Source organism: Balaenoptera ricei, chromosome 14 (assembly GCF_028023285.1).
Source record: "Balaenoptera ricei isolate mBalRic1 chromosome 14, mBalRic1.hap2, whole genome shotgun sequence".
In the NCBI taxonomy this organism is placed as follows: Eukaryota; Metazoa; Chordata; class Mammalia; order Artiodactyla; family Balaenopteridae; genus Balaenoptera; species Balaenoptera ricei.
The window spans coordinates 47868212-47883246 of NC_082652.1; the positions used below are offsets into that span (position 1 = coordinate 47868212).

General features: G+C 39.4%; 1 protein-coding gene across 1 annotated transcript in view; it reads left to right on the forward strand.

Moving 5' to 3' along the window:
- Window positions 1–15035, forward strand: part of MEP1B (meprin A subunit beta) — a 33160-nt gene that overhangs the window by 14092 nt on the left and 4033 nt on the right. Inside the window, exons 6-12 of the mRNA XM_059894462.1 lie at window positions 4784–4901; window positions 5727–5905; window positions 7682–7900; window positions 8606–8758; window positions 10095–10310; window positions 12269–12712; window positions 14217–14396. Coding sequence (XP_059750445.1) covers window positions 4784–4901; window positions 5727–5905; window positions 7682–7900; window positions 8606–8758; window positions 10095–10310; window positions 12269–12712; window positions 14217–14396 — 1509 coding nt within the window. The remainder of the gene's footprint in view (window positions 1–4783; window positions 4902–5726; window positions 5906–7681; window positions 7901–8605; window positions 8759–10094; window positions 10311–12268; window positions 12713–14216; window positions 14397–15035) is intronic.

A 15035-nucleotide genomic window follows, 5' to 3' on the forward strand; every position in this document is an offset into this window, starting at 1 on the left:
TTTCTTTTTTTTTAAAAATTAATTTATTTATTTTATTTAGTTTTGGCTATGTCAGGTTTTCATTGCTGCATGCGGGCTTTCTCTAGTTGTGGCGAGCGGGGGCTACTCTTCGTTGTGGTGTGCGGGCTTATTGCTGTGGCTTCTCTTGTTGCAGAGCATGGGCTCTAGGCACACGGGCTTCAGTAGTTGTGGCACATGGGCTCAGTAGTTGTGGCTCGCAGGCTCCAGAGTGCAGGCTCAGTAGTTGTGGCGCATGGGCTTAGTTGCTCCGTGGCATGTGGGATCTTCCTGGACCAGGGCTCGAACCCCTGTCTCCTGCATTGGCAGGCGGATTCTTAATCACTGTGCCACCAGGGAAGCCCCAGAGCATTCATTTCTTTGCATGAAGTACTATTCATCCACCTGCCAAGCTAGCACTTGCAACATCTGCCCAGATGAGGTGCCCCTCCCTTCCTTCCTTTCTTTCTTTCTTTCTTTCTTTCTTTCTTTCTTTCTTTCTTTCTTTCTTTCTTTCTTTCTTTCTTTCAAGTGTATTTGATTTAACACAATAACAATATTGTGTTAGTTTCTGGTGTACAGTGAGGTGGCTCTTTCTAATTCACAGAAGGGAACTATGGGGGCTAGTGCAGCCTCTGACAGTAAGGGAAGCGTGCTCTAGGCAGATGGATCACTATGTGCAAAGGCATGGGGAAAGGAAGAAAACCCCTGGTGGGAAGTAGGTTGAGAGCGGGGAGATAATGAAGTTGAACAGATAGGCAGACTTCAGATTGGAAGGACTTGAGTCTTTCCCATGTTAAAGAACTTGGTGTATATACCAGTGGTAATGTGAAACCACTAAAGGTTTTAATGCAGGAGTGAGATTGTTATCACTCTGGTTGCAGTGCAGAAGATGTATTATCAGTGGGACAGAAAGAGAGTGGGAAGATCAGTTAGACTTGAAGAAATTCAGGGAAAGATTAAAGAGTTTCTGAACCAAGACTCTCTCAGCAAGGATAGAAAAGAGTGGATAATTCTAAGAGAGGCTTAGGAGACAATTAAATTTGGTGATTGGCTCCAAGAGATCAAGAAGAAGGTGAGTCTAGGGAAAGAAGTGCTAGTGTCCAAGATTATGTCTTAGACAACTGGGTGGATGGTAACACCTCTAACAAGAATAGGGAATATGTCTTGGAGAGGGTAGGATAGAGAAATGTGGTGGAAATTGGTTTTTGGCATGCAGAATTTGAAATGCATCAGGCTCACTGTGGTGGAGATATCATATAATGGCTTGGTGTCTGATCTGGTCATTCAAGATAGAGAAATCTAACAGGGAGTTATTAAGGGTATAGGAGATGGTTGAAGCTATGGATATGGATGAGATTCTCACATAGTGCATTGCATATAACAAGTACTTCATAGATAATGGATCTTATTGGATGACCCAGGAAGATTGTATTGAGTAAGAAGATGGCACAGAATGGAATTCAGCCTGGGAGAGCAACTTTTTGGAATTGATATAGATGGGAGATCTGATAGAGATTTTTGAGAAGGGAAGATTGGCCATTAAACAGATGAAAAACCAAGAGTAGGGCAGAAAAAGCCAAAGCAACAGTAATTAATAGGATTAGAAGCTATAAAGAGCTTGTGTAACATCAGGAGAGAATGACGTTCATTGGCTTTTGGAACTGGGGAAAATCTGAAAGGTTTTATTAAAATTAAAAATATTTCAGCTTTATTGAGGTATAATTGACATAAAATTATAAGATATTTAAATTGTAACTGTGGTGATTTGACATATGTATACATTGTGAAAGGATTCCCACATCGAGTTAACACATCCATCACCTCACATATTTCTCCTTTTTTGTGTGTGTGAGAACATTTATGTTCTACTCTCTTAGCAAATTTCAGTTATGCAATACAGTACTATCAACTATAGTCACCATGTTTTTTTTTAATAAATTTATTTATTTATTTATTTATTTTTGGCTGTTTTGGGTCTTTGTTTCTGTGCGGGGGCTTTCTCTAGTTGCGGCGAGCGGGGGCCACTCTTCATCGCGGTGCGCAGGCCTCTCACTATCGCAGCCTCTCTTGTTGCGGAGCACAGGCCCCAGACGCGCAGGCTCAGTAGTTGTGGCTCAAGGGCCCAGTTGCTCCGCAGCATGTGGGATCTTCTCAGACCAGGGCTCGAACCCGTGTCCCCGGCATCGGCAGGCAGATTCTCAACCACTGCGCCACCAGGGAAGCCTAGTCACCATGTTTTACATTAGATTCTCAGATCTTATTTATTTTACAGTTGAAAGTTTGTACCCTTTTACCAACCTCTCCTTATTTAAATATTTATTTTTAATTTTAATCTTTTGATTAAAAATTTAAAAATACTTTTGTTTCAAAATCATATATATGTATGTATATAATACATATACATATGTATATACACATATATACGTATGTATATACATACATATATACACATATATATGTGTATATATGTTTATTTCCTTCCTACCTTCTTACCTTATTTGAGTCTCCAAACAATTCAACGCAGGATAGAAACTATCCTCATTAAGCTTTGATAAAAAGCGAAGGCAAGCAAGCTCCTTTTACGTTCAGTTCAAAAACAGTCATGTGGTGGTCGGTATCATCATGCCTTATCTTAAGGAAGTGTTAGATCTGAAATAGTGACCCAAATGTGATACTTACAATACAGAAAATTTGGAAACAATTTAAATATTTGACAGTAGGAAGTTAGTTATGTATCTTACAGTCATATAATGTGGCCATTAAAATGGTAAAAACAATACTGATGAAGCAAGATTTTAAGATATATTATTTAGTGAAAAAATAGTTTATAAAATATTATGTAGGCTGTGACTTTACTTTTTATAAAAATATGTATATTATGTATGTACATATTCATAAGAAAAAAGTATGATAAATGTGGTTATTTCTGGGTAAGATTTTATAATTTCTTTCTTTTTGTTTATATTTTCTAACTTACTTACAATGAATATGTATTATTTGTGTGATATTGTAAAAGGTTGAATTCTGAGTGCCTCTTATAGATTCATGGATTTTAGGTCCCACATGTATCTTGTTCTTTACTTTCACCTAGACAGAGGCATTTTGAATAATGTCTTTAAATTTTTGTGCAATGGACGTGTAAGAAGGTAGGAAGGAAATAAACATTTGATAAATGCTCACTTTACAGTAGTGCCCCCTTATGCTTGGGGGATATGTTCCAAGACCCCCAGTGGATGCCTGAAGCTGTGGGTAGTACCAAACCCTATATATAGCATGTTTTTTCCTATACTACATACCTATGATAAAGTTTAATTTATAAATTAGGCACAGGAAGAGATAGTAACTAATAAGAAAAGAGAACAATTATAATACACTGTAATAAAAGTTATGTGAATGTGGTCTCTCTCTCTCAAAATATTTTATTGTACTGTACTCACCCTTCTTCTTGTGATGATGTGAGATGATAAAATGCCTGCATCATGAGATGAAATGAGGTGAATGACGTAGGCATTGTGATGTAACGTTAGGCTACTATTGACCTTCTGATGACACGTCAGAAGGAGGATCTTCTGCTTCGGGTGATGCTGGGTCACTGACTCATGATGATGTTGATGATTGGGTGTTGGGAGCAGATGATGGATGTCCAGGGTTGGGGAATCCCTGGTGGGATGGAGAGGCATGGCCCAAGATTTCGTCAAGCTCTCAGAGTGGCGTGCAACTTAAAAATTATGCATTGCTTATTTCTGGAGTTTTCCATTTAATATTTTTGGACCTTGGTTAACTGCAGGTAACTGAAACTGCAGATAAAGGGAGACTATTGTACTTGGAACTTCACCTCTACTTTCTCTGCTATCCTCACAATATCCCTGTGAAGTTGATTTTAATCCCCCACTTAGCTGATCTGATGATAATACCAAAGCTCTAAGGGTAAATTAAATTGGCAAAGATTATGCATCAAAAGTCAGTGGTGAGGATAGGGGAGAACTTAGCTGTGTCTGGTTCCAAAGTCCACACACCATCTTCTCTGCCATACTGTCTCCCACCTCCCGGCAGACACCATCCTTCACTTCACCGTACTTGACCCCAGCTGTGACTGTCTCTCCACATGCACCTGATACAGCTCCTTCCTCCGGGTTGCCCTCTGAGCTTCTTTTCCTGAACGTCTTTGTTGCTTTCACACCTCTGCCTTCTTTGAGCTCCATTCTATCTAACCTGTTAGCATCACTCAACTTGAAAGCAATGGTTGTTATTCGTGTTTTGGACCCGGAACTCACTTGCGAATCTTATGAATGCTCTCCCCAGAAAATGCACTTTGCAGAGACAGATATAAACATAGATATAGACATAATTCTTTGTCTACTATTTCAGCATATTCATGGTCCCTCTCATCTCAAGGTCCTCAGATTAAAAACTCTGCTGTGAGGCTTTAAATACATATTATAGCTTCTTAGATGAAGCATGTGACAGTGATTGTTCATTTTGGTTGCCTGCGAACCGATGTATATGTTCTCTGAGGTAAGGAAATGCCCTTTTTGTTATTTGCACCTCTAATGACTCCAGGGAAATATATATGGGGTGAAAAAAGGCTACCTGAAGAACAACCAGTTAATTGCATGTGATACTTGATTGGTACTGTATACTAAGTTTTTAAAAAATAAAACACTAAATATTCATGGAGGGACTAACTCATGATAAACAATATATTGCATGGCCTGTTTCCATGGTGAACTGTTCAATGGTGGTAATTTTAATAAGTTTACTTTTGTTTGTTTTCTTCCTTCAGAAATGAATGCCAGGGGAGTTATCCTCAATGCATTTGAACGCTATCGCCTAAAAACATGCATTGACTTCAAGCCTTGGTCTGGAGAACCCAACTATATATCAGTGTTCAAGGGCAATGGGTAAGTTGAAGAGTTGGTCTTTTAAGTGTTCTGATGAGAACTGTTGTGGCTGGGGCATTACATCACAGCAGTTGCCCTCGACCCTAACCTTGGGGGGGTCGGGGGTTCCGTTGCTGTTTGCTGGATCTGTTTTCTCTAGCCATAAAAGATTATTTTCATATATGCAACCAGACTGCCAATGTTAAGACAAGGAAGGTGGGATCGCATGCCATCCACCCTATGACTCTGTGAACTTCAGCCTGTTTGTAGTTTCTACACTCCTTATTTCTGCCTTCAAGTAAAACCCATCTGTATGCATGCGCACATGTATATTTAAATTTATTTTAACCTAAGAACTCTTACTACTTCAGTTAAGAAGATGATAGTTATTTGACTCAAGGTCAGCAATTCTGAATGGTTGCTATACCTATAAAACCCTTATTCAAGGACCATCTGAAAAATTTTGAAATTTCCAGAAAAGATCAGGACTAGGCTGCCTGGAGGCTGACTTTTTTTTTTTTTTTTAATGATAAAAGAACATTTTTATTGAATGCCTACATGTGCCAGATATTTTGCTAATCATTTTACATATATTATCTTAATCATTCCTCAATGGAGGCTGACTTTTTAAGCATTTGGTGTCAGCCCAAGTTCTCCAAAGATCATCTGGTCTGGAAGGCTTTTCATACCTCACTGGGGTTTTGAGAGAAATACATGGTGTCCAGACATAAGTGAAGGATCTAGGTGGGTACCTAAGTGGATTAGGCATCTGGGATTTTGCCCTAGGACCTCCACCTGCATCAATATAAAACACTCTCCCCCTTCTCCTGTAAACTCTCCTGTAAGCTGCTGGTCTTCAGTGGGAAATAGTCGCATTGGGAGGCAAGAACTCTCCATCGGAAAGGGCTGTGAGAAAATAGCAACAGTTCAACATGAGTTTCTCCATGCACTGGGATTCTGGCATGAACAGTCTCGGTCTGATCGGGATGACTATGTCAGCATAATTTGGGACAGAATTATTTCAGGTACATTAATCTTGTTTTCTTACATTGTTTTTAAGTTAAATACTGCATTTCTAAACATGTGCCCTCTTCTGCCATTGGTGCTGTCTATTAATAATGGGAAAACTCTGATGTTTTGATCTTACTTGATTTGGCTCTAATTCAATAGGAGTTGAAGTGCCTGAAGGTTTTGGGGGAACAGTATTCCAGAACCCATTTTGAGCTGGATGTGATCTTAGAAACCAGTGTTTCCCAAAGATTATTTTATGTAGTGCCATTGCACAATCTGTTCAGGGGGGTTGTGTGGAAAGGAATCTGTGGTCAAATTAATTTGGGAAATCCTAGGTTAAAAGAAATTAAACTTAGAGTTATTTACACTGCTGTACTGTTCAGTGTCTTTGCTAGACTAACACGAATTGTAAATCTCCAAGAGGAGCATTTCCCAAAATGACTTGATCATGCTTATTTTTTTTTTTTCTTTTTGTGGAGTATTTGGATTTATTGTTCTTTTCTTAAAATTTTTTTTTATTTTTTATTTTTTTTAACATCTTTATTGGAGTATAATTGCTTTACAATGGTGTGTTAGTTCCTGCTGTATAACAAAGTGAATCAGCTATACATATACATATATCCCCATATCTCCTCCCTCCTGTGTTTCCCTCCCTCCCTCCCTATCCCACCCCTCTAGGTGGTCACAAAGCACCGAGCTGATCACCCGGATTTATTGTTCTTTGGAGCCCACGTTGGGAAACACTGCAGTAGTTGAACAGCCTGAACTTTTTGTGACTTTGTGCTCAAAGTCAGAAAGGTTTTAATAACCATGTCCGACTACAACTCACGTTTTCCTCAGTGATACTTAGTTTCCCCATCCATCCTGCCTCCATAGGGTATGGCGGGGGTGTGGGGGGGAGGGGGAGGGGAAGGATGGCATCGCTATCAAGTGAGGCCAGTGAGGGCTGCTCTGCGCTGAGGGCCCCTGACATCACAATTCTAACATCACATTACCTGCCCCTGGCCTCACCCCTACCCAGAGTCTGGGGGAAGGCACTGAAGCCAACTGAAAGATTTCTACAAGAGAAGTGTTGAGCTTTAATCCATGGCCTCACTCTTTAGGATTTCCAATGTCTTATTTCTGTTAGAAACTTCTGCCTCGATTTGATAACACATCTTTATTCTTTGTTGATCAAATCTACCTTGTTGTGTCTGTAAAATCTTTCGATTTCACATTGCAATCAGTGGCCCATTGGTATGATGCTAAGTGGTCAGGAATCTTCTCTAAATGTATTTATTTACATACATCTACACGTATTCCAGAAACTAAGAATAACTAAGATAACTAAGAAATCACTGACGATGTCAATCCTTTCTGATGACCACGTTATCATTCCCAGGTCCTACCCCATCACACCTCCCAAAGTCCTCTTATTTTCATCTCCATCCGCTGAGGATACCCTACCTCTCCTCATTGCCAATGACCCTGAGTGTTTCAACAACACCTTTTAGAATCCTTCTTTCCATTAGCAGTTCTTAGAACCTTAGGCCAAATGCTAAAGTCCTACTTTGAGCTGAAATGAAACCTTAGATAAGTTCAGCATGACAGCTGGTATTACAATTCTAAGTTTGAATAGTCTATTCTAAGATAGGAATATATGAAACACTCTTGAAATACCATAGAGTGTCAGTTGTAGCCAAGGTTGCACTGTTTATTATAGTCTTTATTTCTAAGTTAACAGTCTTTGGAGTAAGATAAACTAAATTTTGTGAACATCAAGTAATTAAAGATTTTTATCTATCATTTAGGCAAAGAGAAAAATTTTAAATCCTATGATGACCGAAAAGCAGACTCCCTGAACGTTCCCTATGATTACAGCTCAGTGATGCACTACAGTAAAACTGCATTCCAGAATGGATCGGAACCAACAATTGTGACAAGGATCCCAGACTTCATGGATGTGATTGGCCAACGAATGGATTTCAGTGACTCTGATCTCTTAAAGTTGAATCAACTGTATAACTGCTGTATGTGACAGGTTCTTTGAAATGACTTCTCTTCCTCTCTGCTCTGTAGGAAAACATTCTGTTCTGTGCCATTTTGCCGAGCACTGCTGGGTTTTCTGAAATTATAGTTAGATAATTGTTTGAAAATAATAGTTGGATAGTTGAAGTTTGATATTCTGAAAGAAAGAAAACAAAACAAAACAAAACAGAATAGCTCCCAGATACCAGACTACAACATGGAAGCAGCATTTTTCTTCTCACAAGTTCTGGGCTTTAGATATAAAAACAAACTGAGTCCTGTAGCAGCATGAGCATGCCCCATTCAAGTTTTTGAAGCTGTTACTAATGCAAATGTGGACCAACTTGATATTCAAAACTCTTTTCAGCCCAAATGAGGTGTACAGTCATAATATAAATGGGATCAAATAATCCGGGTTGAGGTTTATTACTCTGAATAACTAGGGGAGTGTAGACTCAGGTTTCTATAATTAGTTAACCTGATAAACAAGACGTGGGGCAGGCAGCTTATACAGAACTACACAGTTGGTCGATTTTCTTGGTTTTGCAGATATCAAGAGATCTTGAAGCCACCATCACCCAGAATCAGTGACGAGTCCCCTTTAATGTCATCCTAGACTTCCTAGTGCTTCTGGATAATCTCAGTTTTTATTACTTAGATTATCATGTTATATATGAACGTCAATAATTGTTTTTCTGCTTTGGTAGCCTCTTCCTTGAGCTTTATGGAGTCGTGCGATTTTGAACTGGAAAATGTGTGTGGTATGATTCAAAGTTCAGAAGATAGTGCTGACTGGCAACGGGTCTCCCAGGTTCCTGAGGGGCCAGACAGTGATCACTCCAACATGGGCCGGTGCAAAGGTAACAGGAGTGAGATACTTCCAGATTTTACTCTCAGTGGTTCTAGCCTCTTTCTTTGCTGTGAAATACTGGGATTTGAGTTCTTATTTTTATTAGAATTATTAATGATAGCCCACTAGCGCTACTCAGGAATTGGTTCTGTGCCTTATAAGGATATGGTTAATTTCTTTGCTTTTTACTGTCCGAGTTTGCTTTTTTTCCCCATGAGTCAGCACTGGGCTCTGTGAAGCCTCTACCCATAGTATGTGCCCACAGCAAGAGGGGCTGCCCCTCCCTGAAAGGACTCTTTTCTCTGGAGCAGTGGGGTTGTTTTCTTGAAGCCTCAAGAATCCAAGAGAACTTCCAGTGAACAGCACCAGGCTGTGAATTAATCAGTTTCAGAATTTCAGCTGGTTGTGATTACACGTTCCTGTTACAAAAATACTTTAAATGAAGGTAGAAAGTACAATTTATTTAATTTTACTCAGATGAGTATTCTTTTCCATTAAAATTTTGTTTTGAATCAAATAGTCATTTATTTGGCTACAAGCACCACATTTTTATTTATTTGCTCATTTCTGGCAGCAAATATGTAAAACTAGCCTTCAGAACCCAGGGCCATTGCTTGACAGCTCAGATGATCTGGGAAGGGGTTGAGATCCCTAAGAGCATGGAGGTGCTTTTCCTTTTTCTTTTTTGGGGGATTGGTGGGGACAGGACAGATGTTGTTTAAAGGTACAAACTTGTAACGAGTAGTAAAAAGCCCTAGAGATCTAATGCACAGCATAGTGAATATAGGCAACAATATTGTATTATAATCATCAAACCTGCTGAGACTAGACTTAATTATTCCCACCACCAAAAAGAAATGATATTATGTATTGTGAGAGAAGTGCTAATTATTGATACAATGACAATCAGATGCCAATATATAAATGTGTCAAATGAACATGTTGTGTACCTTAAATTTACACAATGGTACATGTCAAACATATTTCAATTAAAAAAATATTTTTTAAATGTAGATTTGAATAGTGGATAGTGGTTCTACATAGATCAGTAGGAGGGAGGAAGGGAAGGGGCGGGTGGAGAGAGAGAGAGAAAGAGGGAGAGAGAGAGAGGCTAAACCAAACAGGTAACACTTTTTCCCATTTTTGAAAACTAACATGTGTAGTAAGAAAGAAGTGACCTAATGTTGCTTTTTTTTCATAGACTGCCTGCTCCAAGAACTGCATTTAAATGCTCAAAACAGTGTCCTGCATACAGTGGGAACTAGGTGGAAATAGAGTGCCCGCGAGACACGCATTCCTGTATTCGGTATCTGTTTTCTCAGTTCTGCATTTGTCCTCTTTAACAGGTTCTGGTTTCTTCATGCATTTCAACAGTAGCTCTGTAAATGAGGGGGCCACAGCAATGCTGGGAAGTAGAATACTATACCCTAAACGAGGATTTCAGTGCTTGCAATTTTTTTTATATAACAGTGGAAGTGAATATGACCAACTGAACATCTATATCAGGGAGTATTCTGCAGCCAATGTGAACAGGACTCTGACCCTTGTGGAAGAAATAAAAGGTACACTATCAACATTCTTATTCTTGGGTTCAGAGTGAGTCAGTCTTAACCCTTTACTTAATGCAAAACCACTTACAACAGGGTAGGGGCTATGGACTTAGTACTTTTTTTTTTTTTGGACTTAGTACTTTTCAATGTAGAACTTGATCCTACTTGCTTTATGCAGTGGTTGGGAAGTTAAATAAGAGTCCTTTCTGTGCTACAGAATATGTGACACTTAAGAAACTGTAGATCAGTCTCTGTCGTTGGGGAAGTCCGTTCTTGGCAACTAATAAAAAATATAATGGAAACTAGCTTAGGCAAAATGTGAAGAGTTACTGGCTCAACATAACTATATTGTAGGATGGAGAAGAGAGGAATTGGCCTCAGGCAGGATGGGACCTGTCCCTTTACATGGTTGGGGACCTTTCCTGTTATCTCAGATGGGCTTTGTCCGTAAAACTGGTGCTTTGGCTGTTACACTTCCCAGCTTACATTTTACCAAATGTGCCATCAGACTAGAGAAGGGACTCTTCCTGTAATTTCTAGCCTAGAAAAATAAATTCCAGCGAAGGATTCTAATTGTTATGACTTGAGTTAAATGCATCTTCTGGAGCAATTCTGAGTGGAGAGAGGGCATCACTGATTAGGCGGCCATGCTTCCTTCTAATCATGTGTCCGGGAGGTGGGTCACGTTGACCACATATTAAAGCAGATGGTTCAGAAGGTCCCCTGAGGAAGGGAGGGGCTGTGCCCTGGCGGCTGCATTACTGTCTGCTCCACACAATGACCTCTTGGTTTGAATGAATTGACTAAAACCTATTATAAAACTGATCCACATTATGTCATATGTCATGCCAATATATATATATATACACACACACATATATACACACATTATACATGTACATTTTATGTATCTAATGCATATATAAAAGATTATAAATAAGATTATTACACACATATTTGATTATACATATATAATCCCTTGCATTAGCAATCTGTGGGTGTTATTATTGACAGATAATAGCACAAAATGTACTTAAGAAACCTGCTTAGGAGTCCAGAATTTAAACTGAAAGTACTGGTAAAAATGAAGTAGAGGCTCTCATGAAAGGTTTTTGTTCAATCTGGGGTCCTTCCACGGAGAATAGCATTTTCTGTAATTTGGATCTTTCTAACTTATTTTCAAGCAACATGTTTCTCATTAAGTGCCAATATATTTAAGTTTGAAGGCATTGAGTTAACTACTGGTTTGACATGAATTCCTGAGCTATTCTCTACCTGGGAGGCTTCTGAAAACTTTTAAATGGACTGCTTCTTACTTGGGTATGTGACATCAGAAAATAAGACAAGATGTCATACAATGTGCTGCTAGCTAGGGGTAGGAGTAATAGTGGCGGGGACGTGTAGTCTGGGAAGAAAGGAAATGGTACCAAATATTAGATATGTAACATCGAGTCAGTTGTAAGATGTGGGCTTTCTAGGGTTTGGTGAATTCATGCTTAATACTGCCAAAGAGTTGACTAAAAATTTTGCATGTGAAAGAAGTATTCCAGTCAAAGTATAAATAGATTAAAGGAGGCTTCAGCTGAGTATCACAGGAATCTGGGGTACAAGTGTAGAGTATTGGGCTTGCTTGTCTGTTTAACTAACTGAATGGGAGGTAACTTGTAAGTTGGGCATGGAATTCTCATGAGTTAGATGTTATCGTTTGCTCACCTATCTCTGGGAAAGGGTGATCTATCTAAGAATCAGCTAGATAAGCATCCAAATATTCCAGAGAGCTGCGCCATCCCCACAGAAATGCCTTGAAGTAACTGGGCCTGGGCTGGAGGGTAAGAAAGCCATACCTCATACCAACAGGAAGCAGTAGGTCTAGAAAGATCCTTTGTCCATGAAGGTTAGAACTCTAATGTCGATTTGCACATGATTCATAGTCCTTTGTCCTCTTTGGAATAATAATGTCTCTTTTGCAGATATACCCATTGGGAGCTGGCAACTTTACCACGTAACACTGAAAGTGAGCAACAAATTTAGAGTGGTATTTGGAGGGGTCAGAGGCGCTGGTGCCTCACGGGGTGGCCTGTCTATTGATGACATCAATCTTTCAGAAACACAGTGCCCTCATCATGTCTGGCATATAAGGAATTTCACACAGCTCATTGGCAGCCCCAGTGGATCTGTCTTCAGTCCTTCATTTTATTCTTCTAAAGGCTATGCCTTTCAGATTTGCTTGAATCTAAGTAGTTTGCCTAATATAGGAATGTATTTCCACTTGATCTCTGGAGCCAATGATGATCAATTAGAGTGGCCATGTCCTTGGCAACAAGTCACGATGACCATCTTGGATCAAAATCCTGACATTCGACAGCGTATGTCCAACCAGCGGAGTATAACTACAGACCCATTTATGACCACCGGTTTGTGACTCATCTTTTTTATTGCTAATACACAATCACTGCTCTAGGAGGGATGGATGATTTGGGAAGGAGAGACTGCATAGCCAGGTAGCTAGGGAATTTTGAGCCCCAAATCTAAGGATCAGAAGATATTTAGGGGAAGGGCTTCAGCTGCTGTGGACAGAGTCTCCCAGGCAGGAGACTGTCAGAAATGTCAGCAAAGATGCCAACAAATTGAGAAGATATTGGCTATATTTTTGGAAACTGATGACAATACCTGAATTCCCAGGGTTGTACGAGGAGTGTTTTAGTTTTAGAGTCCGATGCACCTGGGTTCAATCCAAGGTTTGCTTCTCATTAGCTATGTAACCTTGAGCAGATAATCTCTTGAAATACCAGTGTCCTCAGAAGTAAAACTGGGACAGTAATAAAAACCCCACACGTTTGTTAAAAGTATCTCTACAGATCAAGTAGGGAAGTTTGTGGAAGGGCCTGGTACGGAGAGGCTCTCAGATGTTGAGTTCTCCTAACCCATGCTGTCCTGGTCTTGCCTCTGAATTCTCAAAAACAGTTCAGCTTTTGTAATGGGGGTGGTTTTTGATCAGAACGAAGATGTTGAGTAGGTGCTCCGTAGTGTTGGGAAGGGTATGGGAATGGATTGCAACTTCTTATTAAAGAATTCTGGAGGACTTGCCAATGGTGACACCATCCCCCCTCTTTCTAGTCTGAAAAAGAAGCAGCACCCAGAAAGCAATGATCACATTTCTAATTGTAATAATCCTTCGCCCTCTGGGAACATGATAAAGTGAAAAATGGAATTGTGGCAAGGTGAATATTATTGCCAAATCTGAATTCTGTATATGAAAAGAATGGACCTGAGTGACTTGGGGAAAAAAAAAATATATAATCTGATACGAAAAAAATAGTATTCACAAAGAGGTATGGGGATTTGATGTTCAGAATTTCTTTACCTTTTTCCAAAACATTTCTCCCTGAATCATGTTGAAAATGGCTCAAGTTTGGGTGGGTCGCCACCTTTTCCCAGAAGCAGTGCTTCCCACTGTCTTCTACTCCTGAAGGACTTTAGTCTGTTAGTAACTGAATAATTCAGTTACTGAGATGAATTGTTCAGTGCCAATATTAAAAACTCTCTCAGTAACACATTGATTTAACTCAGCTAAAAGGACTACCTGTAACTCAGAAGGCCATTAAAGAATGATTCTAATGGGCAGCGGAGTTTCTACACTGCTCATTCAGTAGAAGTGTGACACCCCATGTAGGAAACTTTTGATACCTCTCCACTCATATTCCAGAATGTGGTCCTCCCTGCCATGTCATCTCGTTTCTTTAGGACAGTATAAATGAACAAACTCCAGTGACTTGCCAGGGAATACATTACAGGTCAATAGCATCACTGAGTTACTTTGAGCTCTACCCTAATTGTGCTTCACATTGCCTGTGCTTTCCTACACCAAAAGCTATGATGATGCTAAACACAGTCCATTAATATAAATTGCTTTTTCAGGTAATGGAACCTATTTTTGGGACAGGCCTTCCAAAGTGGGAACACAAGTTTTTTTCCCTAATGGAACTCAGTTTCAAAGAGGTAGTGGCTATGGAAACAGTGTCTTTATGACCCATGAGAGGCTGAAAAGCAGAGATTTTATAAAAGGAGATGATGTTTATATCCTCCTGACAGTGGAAGGTATGTCAATAAAAATAGTTTTATCTAAGCTGCTTTTTTTTTTGTGGTCGTTGATTATTTACTGTGTTCTTCTGGATTCCGTTTTTAGATATATTAGAGACGTGGGAGGGAATGGGCATGAGTGAGATTTTTTTTAGTATGAATCATTAACAATATGAAAATAATTTAAATGGAAACAGAGACAGTTCCAGGATAAAGAACTTAATTAACATGGCATGGGGCAATAGTGGAAAGCTTTAGTCCAGAACACTTCTTTAGAAATAAGCTGAAGTATAGCCATTATACCCTAGAATTTAACTCTAGGATTCCAGAAGTAAAAATATCCCAGAAACACATAAAATTAGAGTGGAAATGATCTGGCTTTATTGTCTCTTTCAGATATCTATACATACATATATAGAGATGTGTGCACACACACATATATCTTGTCAGTAATAGCATTAATCTATTGTCTTCTAAAATTTCTCAGCCATGACAGCCAATAATTACATTTTCCAGGAATACTGTTGGTTTCCATGCCAAGGCCCAGGCAAGCACGTGTTCAGTTGTAGCCCCACAGGCTGGATCAGCTTCCCTTTGTGTCTAGATTTCAGCCTGCCTATTTATTTTTTCTCTGCCTATAAACATTACTGAACGGTG